Source organism: Morone saxatilis, unplaced genomic scaffold (assembly GCF_004916995.1).
Source record: "Morone saxatilis isolate NCDOM2014 unplaced genomic scaffold, NCSU_SB_2.0 Contig18, whole genome shotgun sequence".
Taxonomy (NCBI): Eukaryota; Metazoa; Chordata; class Actinopteri; family Moronidae; genus Morone; species Morone saxatilis.
This window is the reverse complement of record NW_023339740.1, coordinates 27,318,774-27,339,778: the sequence shown is the minus strand read 5'-3', so window position 1 is coordinate 27,339,778 and position 21,005 is coordinate 27,318,774. Positions and strand designations below refer to the sequence as shown.

General features: G+C 42.4%; 1 protein-coding gene across 1 annotated transcript in view; it reads left to right on the top strand.

Moving 5' to 3' along the window:
- The window catches only part of chd6 (chromodomain helicase DNA binding protein 6), a gene marked incomplete in the record, with an annotated part of 91,110 nt that overhangs the window by 59,785 nt on the left and 10,320 nt on the right, over positions 1-21,005 (top strand). Inside the window, 23 exon segments of the mRNA XM_035661471.1 lie at positions 444-663; positions 878-1,073; positions 1,487-1,651; positions 1,829-2,008; positions 2,474-2,584; positions 3,358-3,560; positions 4,214-4,294; positions 4,469-4,587; positions 5,307-5,466; positions 6,186-6,275; positions 6,568-6,671; positions 6,952-7,081; positions 10,377-10,455; positions 11,277-11,334; positions 12,643-13,015; positions 13,633-13,841; positions 14,588-14,685; positions 15,740-16,555; positions 16,660-16,914; positions 17,385-17,700; positions 18,194-18,892; positions 19,079-19,687; positions 19,852-20,045. Of these exon segments, the coding sequence (XP_035517364.1) occupies positions 444-663; positions 878-1,073; positions 1,487-1,651; positions 1,829-2,008; positions 2,474-2,584; positions 3,358-3,560; positions 4,214-4,294; positions 4,469-4,587; positions 5,307-5,466; positions 6,186-6,275; positions 6,568-6,671; positions 6,952-7,081; positions 10,377-10,455; positions 11,277-11,334; positions 12,643-13,015; positions 13,633-13,841; positions 14,588-14,685; positions 15,740-16,555; positions 16,660-16,914; positions 17,385-17,700; positions 18,194-18,892; positions 19,079-19,687; positions 19,852-20,045 (5,465 nt within the window).

Here is a 21,005-nt window from a genome sequence, read left to right as displayed (position 1 = left end):
GCGCGCGCACACACCACACACACACACACACACACACACACACACACACACACACACACACACCCACCATGCATTTAGTAATAAAAAGGAACTTTTTGAAACCTGGAAACAGCCACACACAGACTCATAGACTTTAACACAATGTTGTTCTTCCCTGGTTGTAAGTCCACCTCTTGAATGACACATCAGTTGTAATTAGCAATTTATTTAAATCTATAATTACACAGCACACCAGTAATGTGTTCAACAACAGGCAGTCAAAACAAAGCAAGCAAGAAAGAGAGAACATGGTTAAACAAAGAAAATGGTGTTCAAGTTGAGCACAACACACACAACTATGTACTTTCCTATGTTAAGTAACTATAAGCAGTATTCTTTCAGACGTACAATGAATTCTTTCAATCTATTTAAGTCTGAAAGTAAAGCATTACCTTCCTCTTCCATTCTTTCAGGAGCGGAGGAGAAGATTCTGGAAAGCTTCAGGAAGTGCCACAGTCCAGATGCGCTTGACTTCCAGCTGCAGGCCATGATCCAGGCAGCCGGTAAACTGGTGCTGATCGACAAGCTGCTGCCCAAACTGCTGGCCGGGGGACACAAAGTCCTGGTCTTCTCCCAGATGGTCCGCTGTCTGGACATCCTGGAGGACTACCTCATACAGAGACGGTGAGAAGCAAAAGCAGGGTGGGGAGGGGTACAATTCAATGAGAAAATGAAAAGGACAGAAATTAAGAGAAATGTGGAAGGAGAAAAGGAATGGATAAACAGGCAAAGATGGAAGAAGCAGAATGGAAAGAAAGCATTCTAGAGGAAGGAGAGGAATTGAATGATGCATTCATTACCCTTGACATGAAGTTGTTACACATTTTTTTTTCTCCAGCTACGCTTACGAACGCATTGACGGTCGTGTGCGAGGGAACCTGCGGCAGGCTGCCATCGACAGGTTCTGCAAGCCGGACTCGGACCGCTTCGTTTTCCTGCTCTGCACCAGAGCCGGAGGGCTGGGAATCAACCTGACGGCTGCAGATACCTGCATCATATTCGACTCAGACTGGAACCCCCAGAATGACCTGCAGGTGAGAGGAGAGCTCTCTTTTTGTTATTTAATCTGTAGTGGCATTCATGATGCCTTTTGGGCATGCAGTTTTGACAAGATGCACGCTTCACAGGATGACTTTGGCAGTGTTACTTGACTCTGTGGGTTTGAGTCTTTCCCACGGTTTTTATGCAGTGGATGTTTCCATTTCTTGCCAAAATGTTTGAACACTCTCAAAATTGAGTGGCATTTTCAAGAACGGTTGAGAGTCCTCTTTGCTAATCTGTTACATATGAAGTACGGTGTAATATATTCTGTAAGCATTTCTTATCAGTCACCTACTGTGGTCCTTAATCTAAACACTTTCTTAGGTTCGACCGCATGTGCAGTAATAATGCATTATAGTAACGTATTATGTGCTATACTGTTCTTATATTTCATATCTTTTTTCAGGCCCAGGCACGCTGCCATCGGATTGGCCAGAGCAAAGCGGTGAAAGTCTACAGACTGATCACCAGGAATTCTTACGAGAGGGAAATGTTTGACAAGGCCAGTCTGAAGCTGGGATTGGACAAGGCCGTTCTCCAAGACATCAACCGCAAAGGAAGCCTCAACGGGGTGAGAAATTACTTCTTATTAGTGTTTTATTGGATTTGACAAGATTGTTGGATGCTGCACCGTATTTATTTGAAGCTTTTCTTCCGAGATGTGGTCAGCTGTCACAATTTACAAACCGTTAACCTGAGGAAGAAAAAGAGCATCAATTCTAACCCGTGTGGCTTCTTGTTGCTGCAGGTGCAGCAGCTCTCTAAGCTAGAAGTGGAGGATTTGTTGAAAAAAGGAGCATACGGAGCGCTAATGGACGAAGAAGACGAGGGCTCCAAGTTCTGCGAGGAAGACATCGATCAGATACTTCAGAGACGAACTCAGACCATCACCATCCAGTCTGAAGGGAAAGGGTCAACGTTTGCTAAGGTAGAAAGGCCAGAAACTTATCTATTCACAAACCCCTAACAACTACAACATATTGATCTAATGTAGGAAAAAGGTCAACGCCTTAACCCTTGACCTCAGCCCTAGCCTTCTCCATCCTTTATGAAGAAAATGACAGCATTGAGCACAGATGTTTAGGTGTGGTTTGATTCTATCTCTCTTAAGTGGGTGATGTCTGTCAACGCATATCTCCAATCTTGTCCAGTTGTCTAAGTGAAGGCCTTAACTCAGACAGATTTTTCAAATGTTTTATTTTGTCCCATAGTCTGTTTCTGATGCTCTTTGGAGAAAGCCCTGAATACTTGGAATATTTTGGCATGCAGATCAAATGTGAAGATCCGATTGTGGAAAAAAATCAGCAGTTGGCTTCAGTCCAAACATTTGGTTGAATGAATCTGTTTTTTACTGTTTTTTACTTACTCGTCTTTTCTGTTTTTCTTTCCTCAGGCCAGTTTCATCTCATCTGGTAACAGAACGGACATTTCTCTGGACGACCCCAACTTCTGGCAGAAATGGGCCAAGATTGCAGAGGTGGAGATTGACTCCAAATCTGAGAAGGTACAGACAGACGGCAGGAGGAACAGATTCGAGAATAAATGCAGGAGAGGATGAAAGGAGCAAAAGGAAGTAAAGGAGTTTAAAAGAAAATAGACAAAAATAATGAGAAGATGAAGGAAATAAAGGTGAAGAAAGTGACAGAGAAGGGAGCAAAGAAAGGTGGATGCTGAAGATAAAACAAGAGAAAGAGGTCAGACATTAACCACTGAACGGGAGTTTTATTCACATCATGTAAAGGTAAGAAGAATGTAGAAAGAGTAGAGGAGTGCTTGAGATGGGGAACAACATAAGGCTTGGAAAAAAAGGCATCTTATTCAAGTTAGTGAATGCAAAGACGGAGGGAGGGGAATTTAAGCTGAGCTCCCAAATCGGGAAAAGAGTAAACAAGTGCCGGATGGAAATGAGGAGTAAGAAGATGAGGAAAAAAAGGAATCATGTTCTTCCTTTTCCATCTTCTTTTTCCTCCCCATCCCATCCCCCTCTTAACAGATGGACTGCCTTAATGAATGAAGCAGATTGCACACCAAGAACTGCTACTGTCTTCATACCTTGTCTGTATGTGTGTGTGTGGACTATGACTCGTGCCTTGAATCCCTAATAACTGACACTCCTAGTGAACAGAAGTAATGTGCATGTTTGTTCTTTTGGTCTCTCCTCAGGTGTCCCTCTCTTCTGAATACAACCAGAAGATAATAACTCCTCACCTGCTTTGTCTCGTCACAACAAAGTCGACCTTTATCATCTCATTCAAACAAAACTCTTCTCTCTTGCAGGAGTCCTTGGTGATCGACACGCCTCGGGTGAGGAAGCAGACTCGTCACTACAACTCCTTCGAGGACGACGAGCTGATGGAGTTCTCAGAGCTGGATAGCGACTCGGAGGAGCGGCCGTGCCGGACTCGCCGCCTGGGCGAGCGCAGCCGGCGGTACCTCCGTGCCGAGTGCTTCCGAGTTGAGAAGAATCTGCTCATCTTCGGGTACGATCTGAGACTTTTTAGGAATCATTCATATTTGGCTGCACATTTACACACCAGGCCACCAAGCAGCTTCAGTTGAATTAGCAGAAAATAACAAAAAGAAATATTTCCTGGAGCATGTAAGCTGGAGAGCGTTTCCATAGCAGTGGAATGAGCCGGTTTTGTAGTGTAGGTGTGCACAGACTGATAGTTCCTCTTCCTTGGACAGCCAAGAATAAAAAAAATTATTACCAACCACATTAAGTGACTGTTTTTCATTTCTTTCTAAACCGTGTGAACACACATCTCACACACATCTCTCACACCTTGCAGCCAAAATCATAAACCTTGTGGGATGACATCTTACTAATACTCAGTCCAATAAAAAGCTCCTTGTGAGCTCATATCTTTTGTTTACAAGGTTGGTCTGTTGCAAACTCAAGAGTGAACATAAATGAGACAAAATACAACAGAGCAATCTTCACTGTGGTTTGAAGTCAGGAGAATAAATTCTATTTATGATCACACACTTATTGTTTAATGTTTCAGCTGAACAGACAAATATTTATTGCTCTCCATTCTTCTCTGTGACCTGCGGCATCCTCTATCTCTGTCTCTGTCTCCTTTGTTCCTTATCTGCATTTTTACTTCCCTATCCATCCTTCACTGTCCAGGTGGGGTCGGTGGAAGGACATCTTAAACCACGGTCGGTTTAAATGGCACCTGGCAGAGAGAGACATGGAGGTGATCTGTAGGTGAGGAAATCGAGTCTTTCTACATTATTTTACCCTGCAGAGGTTCTGAAATGTCCCAAAGGAATTACAGGGAATTGTAAGTCATACAAGCAACCACCAGGATCAGAGCTATAATGCCCTGATGCAAAGAAACATGTAAATATAAGGAACTCATATTTATTTTTTGTTATGCAGGGCTCTGCTGGTTTACTGCCTGAGACACTACAAAGGTGATGATAAGATCAAGAGCTTCATCTGGGACCTGATCACACCCACCAAGGAAGGCCAGGACCAGGCGCTGCTCAATCATTCTGGTTAGTCTTTCACTGTTAGCTTGCACTGATGTTAGCCTTGGACCTTAAGAGCAGTCCCCTGATTTAGCATTGCACCCCTCTAACTCTTGATGAAAATCAATGCAGCAGGACCAGATATATTGTTCTTCTTTCTTCCACACATTCTTTTTTCTCATAACCTTGTGCCTACATTAGCCACAAAACTTGATCATCAGCAGTTTAATTGATGAGATGCTAGTAGTGGCTAATTTAGCTTCAAGCAGAGATACAGAGGTCTAGTTAGCTCGCCTCTTTCCAACTGCGAGTGGGAGGAGTATATAGCGAATGTTTAAAAAAGCTGGAGCCCTGCCTCGTCTCCTGCTCCATCCTGAGCCAGTTTTGCTCCGGTATAGTCTGCCTACCACTTGTGTACTACTGTAATGTCCCCAGGATCATTTCCACACTTCCATTCATTGTCAGTTTGGACTGAGACTGGCTGTTTATGTCAGGAACGCATTTCTCTGTGCTGGTCAACAAGCTCCTCAAGACTTGTAAACAGTAAAATTCACCTTTAACTTAACTGTAATGTTTCTGTCAGATGAAATATTGAATGGATAATTTTACCTTACCCACCCTGCTTAGCACTTACTGCCTATATTTATTAAAATGTTGGCATGTAGTGCAGTATAGGAATCCATGGTGGATTTGCCTTAATGGTATAGTTATTTTCCCCCCTCCTTCTCCGTCCCTCTTTGTCCCAGGTCTATCAGCTCCAGTTCCTCGGGGTCGGAAGGGGAAGAAGCTGAAGAATCAGCTGAATGTTCCTGAAGTGAAGAACGCTGACTGGCTGGTCCACTGTAACCCTGAGGTGGTTCTTCAGGACGAGAGCTACAAGAAACACCTCAAACAACACTGCAACAAGTAGGTTTACGAATCACAACTCTAATTAACAGGATAATTATACAGTAGTCTACTATTGTGTAACCAAACAATCAGAACTTTAATTACCTGGATGAAAAAGGTTGATGATATAACAGTTGGACCTTTTTCTCTGTGATTCTTTAATGTTATCAATTTTAACTACTTTTGTTGTGTAATGTATGAGCTGTAGAACAACAGCTACTAGAAACACTACAATCAGCAGTAAAGGTCATTTTATTTAATTGACTAGTAATCAGTGATTTGTAGCAATTTATAGCTGCTTGTAAACCAGAGGTGCTTAAGAAGACAGCAGTGTTATAAAAGCCTTTGACAACAAAGCACGAGTATAGAAACAGAGCTGTGTGCTTGTTAAATGTTAAATGTTTTGAGCTATTTATTTGTTTTTATGAACCATTTACTCCTTGATATCAGCTTGTGAGGCCAGATAATTTATTTAATATTCAGAAAGCGTGTTGACGGAAGGACTCTGATTCACAATGTTGCAGAGATTACAAACCATCTGCAAAAAAAGAGAGAAAGACATTAAAACGCATGAAAACAAAACACCAATAAAACGCTTTACAGTCACACACTGTGGAGTAATTTAACCAGTCTGAACAAACCGAACTGCAGTCCATTCAGAGTGAGAGTAATGTTTTACTGTGGTGCATTTATGAGACAAAGTACAACCCCCTCTCTCTCCGCCTTTCTCTCCCCAGGGTGCTACTGAGGGTGCGGATGTTGTACTACTTAAAGGTGGAGGTTTTGGGTGAGGCTGCCAATCAAGCTCTTGAGGGAATACCTGCCAGGTATGGAGCGAGCACAATGTTCTTTATATTGTAACTGCTAAACAAAACTTTATTGGACTGACACATGCGGAATCTGTCAGGAGATTGACAAATATTGGCTCTTTGAATGCTTTCTGCTCGTTTACAGTGAAGTGAAAATGTACGAGATGAAACTGAAAGTGAGAGTTAAACACTCAAACAGTCAGAAAGATGTATGATTGACAGCCTGAATGTTTTTTGTGTTTCCAGTGTCCTGATTTGACACTGACAGCACTGATTGATTGTTTGCATGTGTGGCTGTTTGTGTTGACAGTAAACTTGAGGTGTCACTACCCGACATCGACTACATAGAGATTCCAGCTTCATGGTGGGACGCAGACGCTGACAAATCTCTCCTCATTGGAGTCCACAAACACGGTGAGGGCCACTGTCAACTTTTAGTTTGACACTTTCTTGACATGCACCAAAATTGTAGGTTTTTAAAAATGATCTTTTATGTCTATTTACTCATGAGCACAGTTGTGATTTAAACATAATTCAGTGGATATTTGCTTATACTGAAAGTCATTCAGGGCACAAATGTGGCATCTGTTATTTATGTATGTGTTGTGTGTTGCGCCCACAGTGTGTGTGTCTGTGTGTGTGTATTCCTGTGCTTTAATGGGGTGTGTGTCTGTCAATGTGTGTCCTTGACCAGGCTACGAGCGGTACAATGCCATGCGTGCGGATCCAGACCTGTGTTTCCTGGAGAGAGTGGGAATGCCAGACGTCACAGCGCTGTCTGCTGAACAGGGAGGAGGGGAGGGGGTCCCCGACATGGCTGACAGGTACGTGTACATGCACACACACATTCACACACAGTAGAAAAACCTAAATGTGATCTAAACACACCCTGCTCATACCTTACTGAATACAGACACACTAAACTCACATGAATGGGTTCCCCCCTTTTTCAAATTCATTTCCTTGCCTTTTATGTTTTCTCTATCTATCTGTGATGTTTCTGTGTTGTATATAATTACAGAAAATAGAAATAAAAGAGCATCTTTGGTCAAGATGCATAGGGGAGTGAAGTGTAGCTTCATCCTGTCTGCCCTTGAGCAGACTGACACAGACCTGCAGCTCAGTATGCATCCATGACACAGACAGTGAAGAGATAGACAAAGGCAGCGATGTAACCTGGTGGCTACATTTTTATAGTCCTGAACTCAGACCCCCAGCGCAGGCCAAATGATAATGTTAAGTAATTGTAAAACACACTTTATTCAGACTCGGCAGATAGGTGGTGTCTGAGTTAGATGAAAACGTGTTGGCTCTACACGCTGTTGCTGCCTTTCTAATGCCCGACTTCCCTCTCGCTCCTCTCCTGCTTCACGCCTCCCGGAGTCCCCGGAGTCCTGGTCAGAGCCGCTGTAAATCCCTGTTGTCAAACTGGTCCAAATAAACCCGTAATTCACAGAGTTGGATGTGAAAATATTCTGGCTCTACTTGTGTTAGTGTGTCAGTGTGAATTTCTGTCGCTAAGCAGCAGCTCTCGTTCTGTGGAGTCAGACCTTTAAATTAGCTAAATAAAATGACAAAAATCTCAACAAAAAAACCAACCGGTGATGGACCTGTGCTGCCACATATTCCGAAAGACATTTTTAATTAACGTAGCACATACAGTAGTCCACACACAGTAACTATGGAGCTTCCAGGCATAGAGAGTCTTACACAAATAGTAAAGAATGGTACAAAAGTGACACATGTATGTTCACAAATCGGCTTCCCCGCAGATCTCCAGCAGGAGTCACTTCCTCCTTGCAGCAGTCGTCGTTTCTTTTCCTCTCTGTAGTAGCGTTCCCAGCAGGTGCCAACACTGGTGCGAAAAACACATCCTGTCCTCTCCGATGCCATGTTTGTTTTCGTCGACACTGCCACCTCCCCGCCCACACACCTGCTTTACATACCGAGTGCGAAGAACAAGATTACAAACACACTGAAATACAAATATACAAGCAAAGGGTGACATCAGGGTGCTAATTATGTCCGTAGCAATGAGCGTGTTTTAATGATAGCCTTACACTGGGCAAGAGATACATATATATAGATATCAGACTGACACGCACATACAGCTGCAGGTGTATTTCCATAAGGTATTTAATTTTTGCCATAACCTACCACTGAACTCTAAAAGGTTTATGGTTTTTCTACGCAACAACTGTGAAATCTGTCCTCACAAGTCATTTTTCTGGTAGTTTGACTGTACTCACGAGTCGCGCTAGAAGAACCCACACAAGCCAGAGAGGAATAATTGACAGAGAAAAAGAGGAAAGCGAAAACATAGCGTGGGAAATTTATTTTCTGGGTGCTGCTGCTCCGGCTGACAGCAGAACTATGAAAATGAGACACACAGGAAGCTTTGATCCTGTTCCTGAAGGTAATTGAAGTTGTCATTCGCTTTGTTACCTGTTCAACCTGAAGTTGTTCCCAGCTGAGCACAGCGACTGTGATGGCAGGAAGAGTCTCAAAATGTTAACCTGACAGACTTCCTACACAGGTTTGAAAGGGGATGGGGGAAAAAATAAAGGAAAACGCAGAAGGGAGACATTAAAAGGATGAACACCGAGGCTATAGTACAGTAAATGTGGTGGCTCAAAACCTGCATAAAACGTTCATTAAAAGTGTTAGTGTTTGCTACCTGTGGAGTCGGCACCACAGCACGGCACAGAGGGTGTGGAAAACAAATGTGATATTTCTGATGCTTAAAGGTTTTTAGAATTTGAACAGAAAGCCTCGTGAAAGAACGTTCGGTCTTCATGGAAGTGTGTTGTAGAATGACTTTCATTTGACTGTTTGTTTGGTCAGGGTTACTGCAGGTTCTTAATAAATAGGTTTAAAAATATCCAGAATACATTTGAAATAAGTAGCAGTACAGAATGCATCCCACCTGTTTTACAATTAAAATTTGAAGGGACACTGCAGTGATTTAGCATTGCAGTAGTATTAGTATAGTATTGAGGAAATTGAAGCAGCAGAGAGTGAGATATACTGACTATAGTATCATTAAACCCTCCCTGCCTGATAAACGGTTACGTGCCTTTAACCCAGTCTACCTCATTTGTAACGCATGCTTTCTGTAAAATAAAAATAATTCATAATTCAGTCATAATTCGAGCCGAAGCTTAGAGAACTGATGATAGACAGGTTTATTTTCTCAGACGTGACAAAGCTCCTCCAGAACTGCTTTATGTGAACTATAACAAAAAAGTGGTTTCAAAGGTTACTTAACATCTTTAAATCCAGCTTAGAGAGCAATGACCGAAATGAATCATTTAAAAAAAAAAAAGAAGAATCTAAAATCCCCATTTTTAACAAATTAAGAATTTTGATCCCGAGCAGGAAGGTTTTCTCCAGGATGAACAGAGATGAGGAGCGAGGAGGAGTTTCATTTGATTTTTCATTTTTAACATCCCTCCGAGTTTGGTTTGTTTCTGTGTGTGTGCTCCTCTTGCGTTTGTTACAGTTCAGTATATTAATATTAAAAGCCCGGTCATTGAGGAGCCATATTGGAGCTAACCTGTTTCCAAACTGTGACTGTGAACATTGTGTTTTTTGTTTTGTTTGTTGTGTTTTTTTTAAATTTGAATATGTTCTAAACCGGGGCTTAAAGGGCCAAAACTGAAAGATGCAAAAATTGACTGACTCACTGCAAATATAGTCAGTGCTTGCTGTGCTCAGACTATGAAAAATAATTAGGGATCCTACATATTTAAATACCATTTTTACCTCACAAAAAAACGTATTATTTTATTCCAGGGTTCTTTTAGCATAGAACAGTTGCAAAGCGTAACCCTCTTGTCTCATGTTTAATGTGTTTTCTTTACATCTGATCACATTTTGACAGGTTAGACTGTGACAGGCCCTTTGTTGTATTTCTGCATCATTTCCTGTTTTATCTTCAGTTAAACATCAATGAAACATCAAGTTTGTCATGGAGTGTGCGTTTACACTTCCTGTGTTCTATTCCATTTAATTCTGCCTTTACATGTGTCGCCCTCAGTCGTACACTTGGGGAGCTCAGTAGGAGATTATCTGTGTGTATTAAAGCTTTTTTGCACTTGTCTGTTCTTTTTTTGTCAGCGTCTGCAAAACTGAGGAGGCAAAGGACGACACTGAAAGCAAAGCTGATGGAGGAGAGGACAGAGACGAGAGCAGCAAGGTGAAGAGGAAGTTCTCCTGAGACGCAACATTAGCGTTTAAAAAGCTCTCTCTCCGTCTTTTATTCTCGCTCTCTTTCTCCCACTCTATCACTCCGCATACAACCTGAGATTCACTCACTGTAGTCTCTTTAGATAAAAAGTCTAATTTTGTGTGGTGATGGTTAAGATTTCTTATGGGATTTTAAAAATTTTGGATCCTTCCAAGTTGGCATCTAGGTACTGTAAAAGTAGCTGTGTAGAGTTAATGATGCATTTTAACACACAACACTTTTAATACCAGAACAGATGATGTGTAAAATATAATCTCTGGTATCTTTTTTATTGCTTATTAGATCAGGTTTCACCTATCTTTGCTTTTTTGTCTTTTATCTTTGCCGTGCAGCTACATTTTCTGCACCGCTGTATTTTTAAACTTTATAGTAAAAATTACGTTTCCAGTACCTGATCTGTTCTCGTCATGCAAGATTGAATTAAATGCTTATGTGAGGGGAAATATCTGCAACCTGAGCTGCAACGTACATCTCAATGATCTTGTCATTTAAAATGTGCAACATACTTTTCTGTAAATGCTGCAGAAATAATCCTAAACATGACCAAAAGGTTTTTATTAAAGTTTCCTTTCATTATAAGACCAGTAGTTATAAGATTGGTATGTTTTTTTCTTTTGTAGGAAAGGAAATATCATTGTTCTTCTTTTTTTTTGTAATACAAAAGTTTTTGGTTCCTAGTAGTTATGTGTTACAGTTGTAATTTTTTGTAAATTTGTTGTTGTGTTCATGCTGATTCTCTTCACTGATATTTGTGTGTCTTTAATTCACAGGGAGAGGAAACCTGCTCCAGCACAGATACCTCAGACAAGCCTGACAGTACAGGTCCAGGTGAGACGCACTGTGCAGTTACATGAACATATTTATTAATATCAAGAAGTCTGTAGACAGAATGCGTCTTTGGGGAGAATGTTTTCCATAACCTGAACAGGAGAATCTCAACAAGAACACAAACACAGTGAAGCGTCTTTAAATAAAGGATCTACAGAGGCACACAAATAAATGCCAAATAGTAGCTGTATAATGTCGTGACATTTGCAGGTCTTAAAGGGAATTTAAGCTTCCATTACCATTAGTCATTTTCATTTTTCTGTAATGAGTCAGACAACATAATATACTTTCTCTCCACTCCATCTCCCCCTCTATGCAGTCCAAGAGGACGATGTTTCATACTGTATCTAAACCCATTTCACCTTTCAGCTCAAGTCTTCATGCTCTGCAGAGTACGGGCTTATCCAATGTGTGAAATTAGTTTTGATACTTTTAATGGTGCTCAGTGTCTCAGTGGGTACATTTAATGCACATCTAGTTGTTGAATGGTACTCTGGAGAAAGATACAAATACCCTGTTACTCATTCTTCTGGTGTAAATGAGCGATACAGTAATGTTAAAATGATCTGTACTCCATAAACGTTTTGTATTCAGAAGATACAGGTGCATTTGAGGTCCAGTCTTTAACATTTACTACATTCCATGTAGTCCACTGTTTCTACAGTAGCCCAGAACGGACAAACCAAACTCTGGCTGTGTTGGGACCTTTCACATTTTTCAGAAGTTTCAGGGCCACAGTAGTTTCTCCTACATACTTCACAGTCCTTTCTTATTCCCAGGTCTTCAAATACAGACACAAGCAGGGTTCAGTTAGTTACAATCTGCAACAACTTCACTTCTAGATGCCACTAAATTCTACACACTGGTCCTTTAAGACCGTATATTTGGGTATAAGAACACAATGTTTGATTGCCTCAGCTCAAGTTCTGTGGTTTCTAGTGGGGATTTCAGGTTCTAGTAAATGATCTGTTCAGATCCAGGGGCCTTTTTAAAAAAAATAATTGTCTGGAATCTACGTTTTAATGAAGTTAAACCTCTCACAAATAGATCTTCTTGGAAAATGAAGTGGGCATTCAAATATACAGTATGCAAGGTTGAATACAATCATAGAGCAAGGTTCTGCTTTTAAATGGAACTAGGCATTGAGTCTCAGTACTTTTTAAGTAGTGACCAAACTGCGTTAGCAGGATGAGTTTGTATTATATCTCCTTATTTCCTAATGATGAACTTTCTAAATGTAGCAGCAAAAAGTCCGTGTACAGCTCCAGCATCCCTGATTCTCAGAAAGCGTGCGTCTCGTCTCCACAGATTCCCAGATGTCAGGTGACTTGTGCGCCCAGGATGGAACATTGGTCACCACGACGACAACAGGAACAGGCACCGGGGTTGCGGCGCTCCACGTTGTCCAAGCCCGGCCCCTCTGGCCCACTGGCCCCGCCTTGACAGCCCGTTTACGCAGGCTGATTACCGCCTACCAGCGCTTCACGCTGCGCCGCGAGCCGCTGCTCAGGCACGACTTCATGCTTCACGACGGCCTCGTTGGCATGGGGATGGGAGGAGCTGGAGCCGCTCACAGTCATCACGCTGGTGGGCCGCTGGCATGGCAACTGGGTGAAGAGCTGAGGCGGTGTTCTGTGGTCGCAACAGAGCCTGACCCCCTTTTTCTGGAGTGGCAGAGGAGGTAACGATGAAATTCAGAGACAGAAAGAAACCAATTCTGCACTTCTGTGTTATAACATTGGTGCATCATGGAGGTCTGTTTCAGGAAAAAATTGGAAATTCATTTAAAAGAAAGTTTCAAAACATCCGTTTCACACTTTAAAATATGAAAATTATTTTCACCAGTCACTCAGTCAGTTTTTCGTGTTTGAAGATACTTTGAAGTACAGCAAAAAGTAAAGTTTACACTTATGAGATAAAATATACCACTTTATGTTCAGTTCTTCCTCTTCTTAAACACATCACACAGAACTTTAATAAAAGCGCTCTTCAGACAACTTTCCATAGAGCAACACAAACATCTGGTTTATTGCAAGAAGCCTAGAGGCTACACGTAGTCATTATTCCTACTCTTTAAATGACAGTAGGTGTGTGAATCTACAGTATGTATTCAAAGCAAAAATCTTCCTCCAGCATCTTGTTTAATACATAAGCACAGCAGGTTGTCTTGAAATCTGGGCGTTTCAACTTCAGGAAGCATCTGTTTATGTCTCTCATTTTGATCAACACCCCTAATATAAAACTTCATGAATATATTTGAAACATAAACAGCCTTTGTCCTCCTCCATCCCCTTTAAGGTGGACTCGTCGAGAACAAGCCGATTTTTACCGCACTGTGTCGTCGTTTGGGGTGGTGTATGACTCGGAGAGGAAGACCTTCGACTGGTCCCAGTTCAGAGCACTGGCTCGACTGGAGAGGAAGACGGACGAGAGTTTGGAGAGATACTTCAACTCGTTCGTCAACATGTGTCGGACAGCCTGCAAACTGCCTCCAAGGAAGGAAGAAGGTATTGTGTATAGTCAGACAAACATACAGACGTGCTATTTAAACTTGACACCGAGGGTCTGACACAAACATCAGCAATGGACTGAACTTACCACTTGGTTTCTGTGGTTGTTTTAAATGCCACAGTTGGCTGGTTTTACAATATAAATACACGGTTGACTGTAAAAGCACACACTGCATTATTTACAAGTCATCGGCCTCATTGGGGTGTAGCTGCAGACCTCATTTCTGGGGAACATTACTGACTCCTGCTGGTGGGAGGATTCATTTGCTTCTCTTTGACAGTTAACTACATCTAATTATATTAAAACTCACCAAATAAATCAGAAAAATATAGAACATTTTAAATTGTAAATAAAACTGTTTGTGTAAGGGAATATTACATCTAAATATTGCATCATCACAAATGTGACCCCTCAAATAAATGTAAACTGGGTATTATTTACCCTTCCATGTTGACATAAATTGCATATCTTCTCACCTCGATGATAAAAACATCAGGATTAGCAATATATTTCGATGATGGCTGACAGGAGGATGTATAACACACTCACACACGTCTGTTAAGCTGCTGTATGTGTGTGGGAGTTGTAAACTCATCAAAGACAGGAGTGACTCACAGTGCACACACAAACATGCTTGAACTTATTTTTCTTTCTCTCATCCCCCTACCTTCATCCCTTATACCTTCTTCATGTCTCTCCCTGCCTCCGTGCCAGTGTTGACCGTCTCTCTCGTTCCTTCCAGGTTTGGTGGATCCAGCTGTGCTTGTAGAGCCTCTGACAGAAGAGCGAGCTGCCCGGACTTTATACCGCATCGAGCTGCTCCGAAAGATCAGAGAGCAGGTGGGCTGTTTGAAGAAACACTTCATCATTAATACTAGTTTTCATTGTTGCAGCTCAAACTGAGAAAGTTTACTTCTAAAGTTTGTCTCCAACAGAACAATTGTTTGTGTAGAGTCTGGAATGACCTTGTGTCGGTGCATTGATTGATGCACAAATAAACCTTATTCATCACTCTTGACTTTTTACCTGTAGCATCCGATCGATGCAATAGCACCCTTCTTCTTGTGTCATAAATAAACGTCTGGTGAAGACGGACATCCATCTACATAGAAATCAGTTTTCTTCAGTGTCAAAAGTGATCCAGTTGATTGGTTTGCAGTGATGACCACAGCTTTTTGATGTAAGCACATAAACAGACCAAAACTTCAGTTTACATAACATTTTTGAAAAGTACAATTTTTATGTCAAACAAGGGCATTTCTGGCTAGCCTAACCTAGCCATGATATTTCTGACATTTTGTAACTCATGTAAATAAAGACAATGAAAACCAAGTAAAAATGGGTTTAAGTGGTTAAAGCAAACAGAAAGTGTCTGCTCTTTGCCTTTTTAGGGCTGTGTTATACTGATAAATTGTAGATTAAAGATGACCATCATGGACTGTGATGTGTTCTGGTTTTAGACAATGTTTTATTCCACCAGAAGCGCCTTATCACTTTTCAGTAGGTCCCAGAAGCGGCTCTCCGCTCTTTTCCACAGAAAATACGGTCTGTTTTTGAAGGAAGCAATGGCCAGCTGTGTTATGCAGCACCGAGCAGATTAACTGGCAGGGAGTCAGACATAGAAGCGGCATAAGTAAAAATACACACAAAGGAAACTACGTAGCCTGCTTACCCATTGTAGTAGCACATAAATCAAGAAAAAATTACCAAATCTGAGGATGTTTATAAAATCTGGTTGGCAAAAATGCTCTGTTTCTGAAACTCTCCCAGTGGGGCATTAAGCTTAAAACCGCATAGCTGACGCTGCCGTGGCGTTATTGTTACCTTTTTAAAGTGGAACTTTACAACATGCTGTATTTTTTATGGCTCTCTGAACTATCTATCTTTCCCCCAGGTTCTCCGTCACCCGTTAATGTCGGCCCGCCTCCAGCTGTGCCGCCCCTCCCTCTACCTCCCGGTCTGGTGGGAGTCTGGCAAACACGACCGTGACCTCCTCATCGGGGCTGCGCGCCACGGCTTGAGCCGCACCGACTTCTACATCCTGAACGACCCCCAGCTGAGCTTCCTGGAGGCTCACAGGAACTACGTCAGGGGACACCCCTCTCATCTTCATCCTCAAAGTCATCATCACGCTCACCATCCGGGCCTGGCGACTCATCCCGGCATCTCGTCTTCTTCCTCCTCCTCGTCTCATCCGCAGCTGCCTCACCCTCACTGCTGTCTGTATGATTCTGGCCACTCCCCCCAGCCTCCTGAATATCCCCACCAGTCCTCTCACCACCACCATCATCATCATCACCAGCATCACCCCGCACCAACATCGGCTCCGTCTCCTTCTTCCTCCTCTCACCCCCACCTCCACCCTCCGCCATTGGATGCCCACAATTCTTCCTCACCGAGTCTGGGAATAGTTCCTGGGTCACGGGGAGATTTCCTCGACTGTCCTCCTTTGGATGACACCCTGGAGCTTGGTTCGCTGCACCATGACGCCATGTCTGCAGAAGCTTTACATGGAGGGAAGGCATCCAAAGACGCCCTCAACGGGTTCCCATTCAATTCAGCCACAGGAGGTCAAAGCATGCTCAATTCGTACGGTGTTGGGGGAACAGACCTTGATTCAAAACTAAGGAGTGACGTGCTTGTTGGTGAGCAGGGCTCCTCAGAGGAAACCGGACTGATGGCACCGTCAGTGGAGCTGGATCAGTTACAGGTAAGCACCATGATTTAAATCTCCATTCTCCTTAAGTAGTGACCTGGTAAATTGTGTGATGCATCGTTGTGTGATTAATTCGTCCATCACCTTCGTCTCTGCAGGCTCCCTGGGACGGCACAGACCACTCCAGTCCAGCTCACCACATGTTCAATGAATCCGATCCAATCCTGGGTCCTTCCACTCTGGAGACTGGCTTCCTGGAGGAGGAGGATGAGGAGACACAGGGGGGAGACAGAGGAGGGGAGGAAGGTGGAACTCTGGAGGAGTGTTTGGGCCTCCCGCCCTCATCCTCTCCTTCCCACCCCTCTGCAGAAGATTCTGTGGAGCCACTGTCCTCAAGTTACATGCTCTTCAAGGTTGGTTTTTGGATCCAGTGCCATCAGTGTAACATTGGCAGCTTAGAGTAAATGATTAACAGTTATATTATGTAAATAACTCCAAAATTAATCATTTATGTATAATTAATAGGAAAAAAGGAAAGAAACAAGAAGAAAAAATAATGTATAATTAAGAAATGGACTGAAAATTTAATTTCTTTTTACATTTTACATTGTGCTGAGCCCTGAGACCTTCTGTTCTCTAATCATTGTTAGAATTATGGAACAGTGTTTAATTTCGAAGTAACGACAGACACCAGACCAAAATAAGACCACGCAACAAGATCACACTGATGTTCAATGCTGTGAATTATGTTCCACTGCTGTACTTTACATCAGACTAAAATCTTCTTACGTACAAAACAAAAACTCATTATGTAACCAATATCTAGTAAAATGATTGAGGCTTGAGTAAATCTGATTTTCACACTTTTATTTTATGTATTCAGGAAATTGGTGTGAGCGAGGAGCCCAGCGCAGATCAAACCGACCTGTCAGCGAGCCCCCCTCCTCCCTACGTCCCCCCTCCTCCCCTCTCTCTGTCTGACATCACTGCCCATGAGCCGCAGGATAGGCTGGGCCACTCTGACGTCACTGAGAGCCTGACCAATCCGGTGGAGGAAGGAGAGGGCCAGGAAGGAGGCGCTGAGTTTGAGTTTAATGACAAAGAGGAAGACGAAGTGGAAGACTTATCCACAGCCACCATGGAGCAGAACAAACTAAGAAATCAAAGTCTAGACAATGAGGAGTGTGATGAAGACCAAGGTATGTCAAAAAGCACCTTTAGTGTTCACAGTGTATTCTAAAACTGATTCCTTTTTCCATAAGTGACCACAGGAAAGGAGTTTAGAAACTGTGTCCTAAAAAGTGTCCTTTTGGAAGCATATTAAATAATCTACCCGAACAAATTAACCAATTCTATTGTTTAACAGTCTAAATTATGTTGTAAGATAAATCTACCCTTAGCAGGCTGATAAAAAGTAAATACAACTCCTTAACTCCCCATAAGCCACAATGTGTTGGATCTGAAAACTTTGGCGACCCCCAGTGGTGTCACTGAGACGATGTGAACACATAGACTTTATAATTTTTCCACTGGGACTATGTTCTTTTTCCACAAAAAAAAAACTTTTACCATTAGAAAAACTTGTACAGTGGCTTTAATTTAACTTTGTGTGGATCCTTTACACATGATTTAACTTTGATTGAACTAATATTGCCAGGCACTACTTAACATCTTAATCATTTATCCTCCCAGGTGCAGACCAGAGTTTGGGAGTCTTGAATCCACCGATGGAGGTACCACAGATGGATGGGATAGAGCCAGAGCCGGGTCTCAGGGAACAGGACGAGAGGATGGAGGTCTCAAACCAACTTTCTCAAGACCTCCAGGAAAGCTTTGACCAAGAAGAGCAGAAAGAGGAGTTGCCGCAACATGTGCACCCTTATCTTGGGAAGCTGGGGCAGGAGGGTAGCCTTGCGTGTCCTGTGTCTATTGAAGTGCCTGGAGAGGAAGTGGATGGGTTGATTTTGTATCAAACAGTAGAAGAAGACACAATAGAAAGCTCTCTTGACGCTGAAACCTTAATGGGAGACGCAGCTGGAGAGTTTGTACGAGTGGGAGGAATTCCAGAAGATTCCAGAGAGGAGGGTTCAGGGGATCTTGCAGATCAAGTGGATGAGATCTCAGAAGGGCAGATGGATCACGTTTCTCTCATGGATGTTGCAGTGGTTCAACCCTGTGATGACACAGCAGAAAAGGCTGTGAAAGAACATGACGCCAAACCAAATGAGATGGAGCTGGAGAGCATTTACTCAGAATACGCACAGCCCTCCTGCCCTACTACTTCTGTCTCATCCCCTGCAGTCCCATCAAAGTCTGATGACAGCACCACAGACAGCAGCGGCGGAGCTGGAGTCAAAATTGAAGTCTCCATGGATCAGGAAAACTATGAAGGTACAGTTGAAGATCTGACTTTACCAGATGGCAGCAGACACTGTACGAATAGAGCCTTGACATTCTCCCTTGATCAGGATAACAAAGACAACCTGCTTGAGCAAAATAAAATAAAAATTCTGCCTATTCTACCTGCAAATAGTATTGACACAAAGCCATCTGATCTTAAATTTTCTCTTTTACCAGACAGTGGTGGCGAGAAGAAACCTCAGCAATTGGAGCTGCCAATCAAGGTGGAGGAGACCAAGACAGAGGCTGCCGAGGACGTCTATCCCGACAGCTCTGAGGTCAAACATGGAAAATTCTTTTCCTACGCCGTTAAGACAGAAGACTTGGTGACCAAAGCTGAGCAGTTAGACTATCCTGTCAAACCAGAAACACTGGAGACCAAACCTGAAGATCTCAGCCTTCCTATGAAACCTGAGCGCTTAGACAGTAAACCTGAAGTCCTCCAGTTTGCAGCCTACTCAGAGGGCGCCGAAATCAAACCTGAAGCAAAACCAGTAGCTCTCAGATTTTCTGCTTACCCAGATGGGGCGAAGCTTAAGACGGAGACAAAGCCAGAGGGTTTGGAGTTCACAACGTACCCAGACAGCTCTGAGATCAAACCTGAGGCCAAGCCAGAGGGCCTGGAGTTTAGAGCTTTACCCGAGATCAAAGCTGAGACGAAGCAAGAGCTGTTGGAGGCGGACAGCACAGTCCTGACCCCGAAGCTGGAGCAGGTGGACGGGCTGGTCGACACCTCAGGAAGTCTGGTGAAAGGCCAAGTGAAGGAGGAGAGGCCAACTACTCCAGGTAACTTTTCAAAGGTTGATAGACATTAGAGCTGCATTTCTAGTCTAATCGTTTTAATGATACCATTAACAGCAAACCACAGACAACGCTGTGTTCTGACGTTTCCTTTCTTGTTGTGATTGTAAGACTTTAATTATGTTGGAAAATGCTCTGATTCTAAAAAGGAGGCACATTGCTGAGCTCAAACCCGTCATCCTCTTCCATAGTGCCTGTGGTCGAGGGCTATGTGGGCAGCCCAAGGTTTGCAGCTCCTATTTCCATGTGTGAGATTCCCGACAGCCTCCACGACACCAGGGAGCCCACCATCGCTCAGCTCTTACAGGAGAAAGCACTTTACTCGTTTTCAGAGTGGCCGAAGGTACTGTTATGTCTAAAATGTCTGTATTTATAGAATTTGTTTTGCATGACATGCATCGCATGTTCAACGCAAAACCTTTTAGCAAAATCATTTGCTGAATTATGAGTTAAATGCAAATATTTATTCTTTGTGAATACCCTTCCAGTCCTTTAGTAGGCTATATGTAAGGGCTGCTTTTAGGTTTTAATGATTTTCAGCCAAAAAAAATCGTTTTAAGATTTTCCCCCTTGATATTGTATCACCAGGAACCCAAAAGTTGTGTTTTCTGCAACGACTACTGTGGTTTACAGAGAGCAATGTTGATGAGCACAGAAAGTCCTCCTGCAGTAGAAAGAGAAAAATAAGTAGAAAATATAAATGAGTCCATCTATGTAAAAAAAACATAAACAGTTTAACTAGAGAGTGGTTTTGATGCAAAAGGTATTTATAAAAACCCACTTTCACTGCGATTTCTGTGCTATTATTATCTTCTAATCCATTTTCTAGTTTTTAAATAAAAAAAAAAAAAGATCATGAGCACCTCTTCTCTGGTACTGTTGGGTCTCTGTAAATGTTAAAAGGAGTTCGGTCTAGACCTGCTCTATTTGAAAAGTAGAGATAACTGAGATAACTTCTGTTATGAATTGGCGCTATACAAATAAAATTGAATTGATTGAACAGATATTCACACATTTGGTGGCATGTAAGGTCTGCACATACAGGGCCCTCATGGACATGGGGAGATGATTTACATCACGCTATAATAATCTTGTAATTAATTATTAATATCTGTAAGGCATACAGTGCTTTACTGTTAATATTGATTCAGTAGGGGAGTATGTGAGTTTTAGGAAGGCTTAAAAACCGTTTTACAATATTTCCAAGATTGGATTAAACTTTTTACGGTTAATCTGCAGAACCATTCTCTGATTCGCCCTTTCATAAACATGTATAATTCTGCTGACATCAGTCAGACAGATC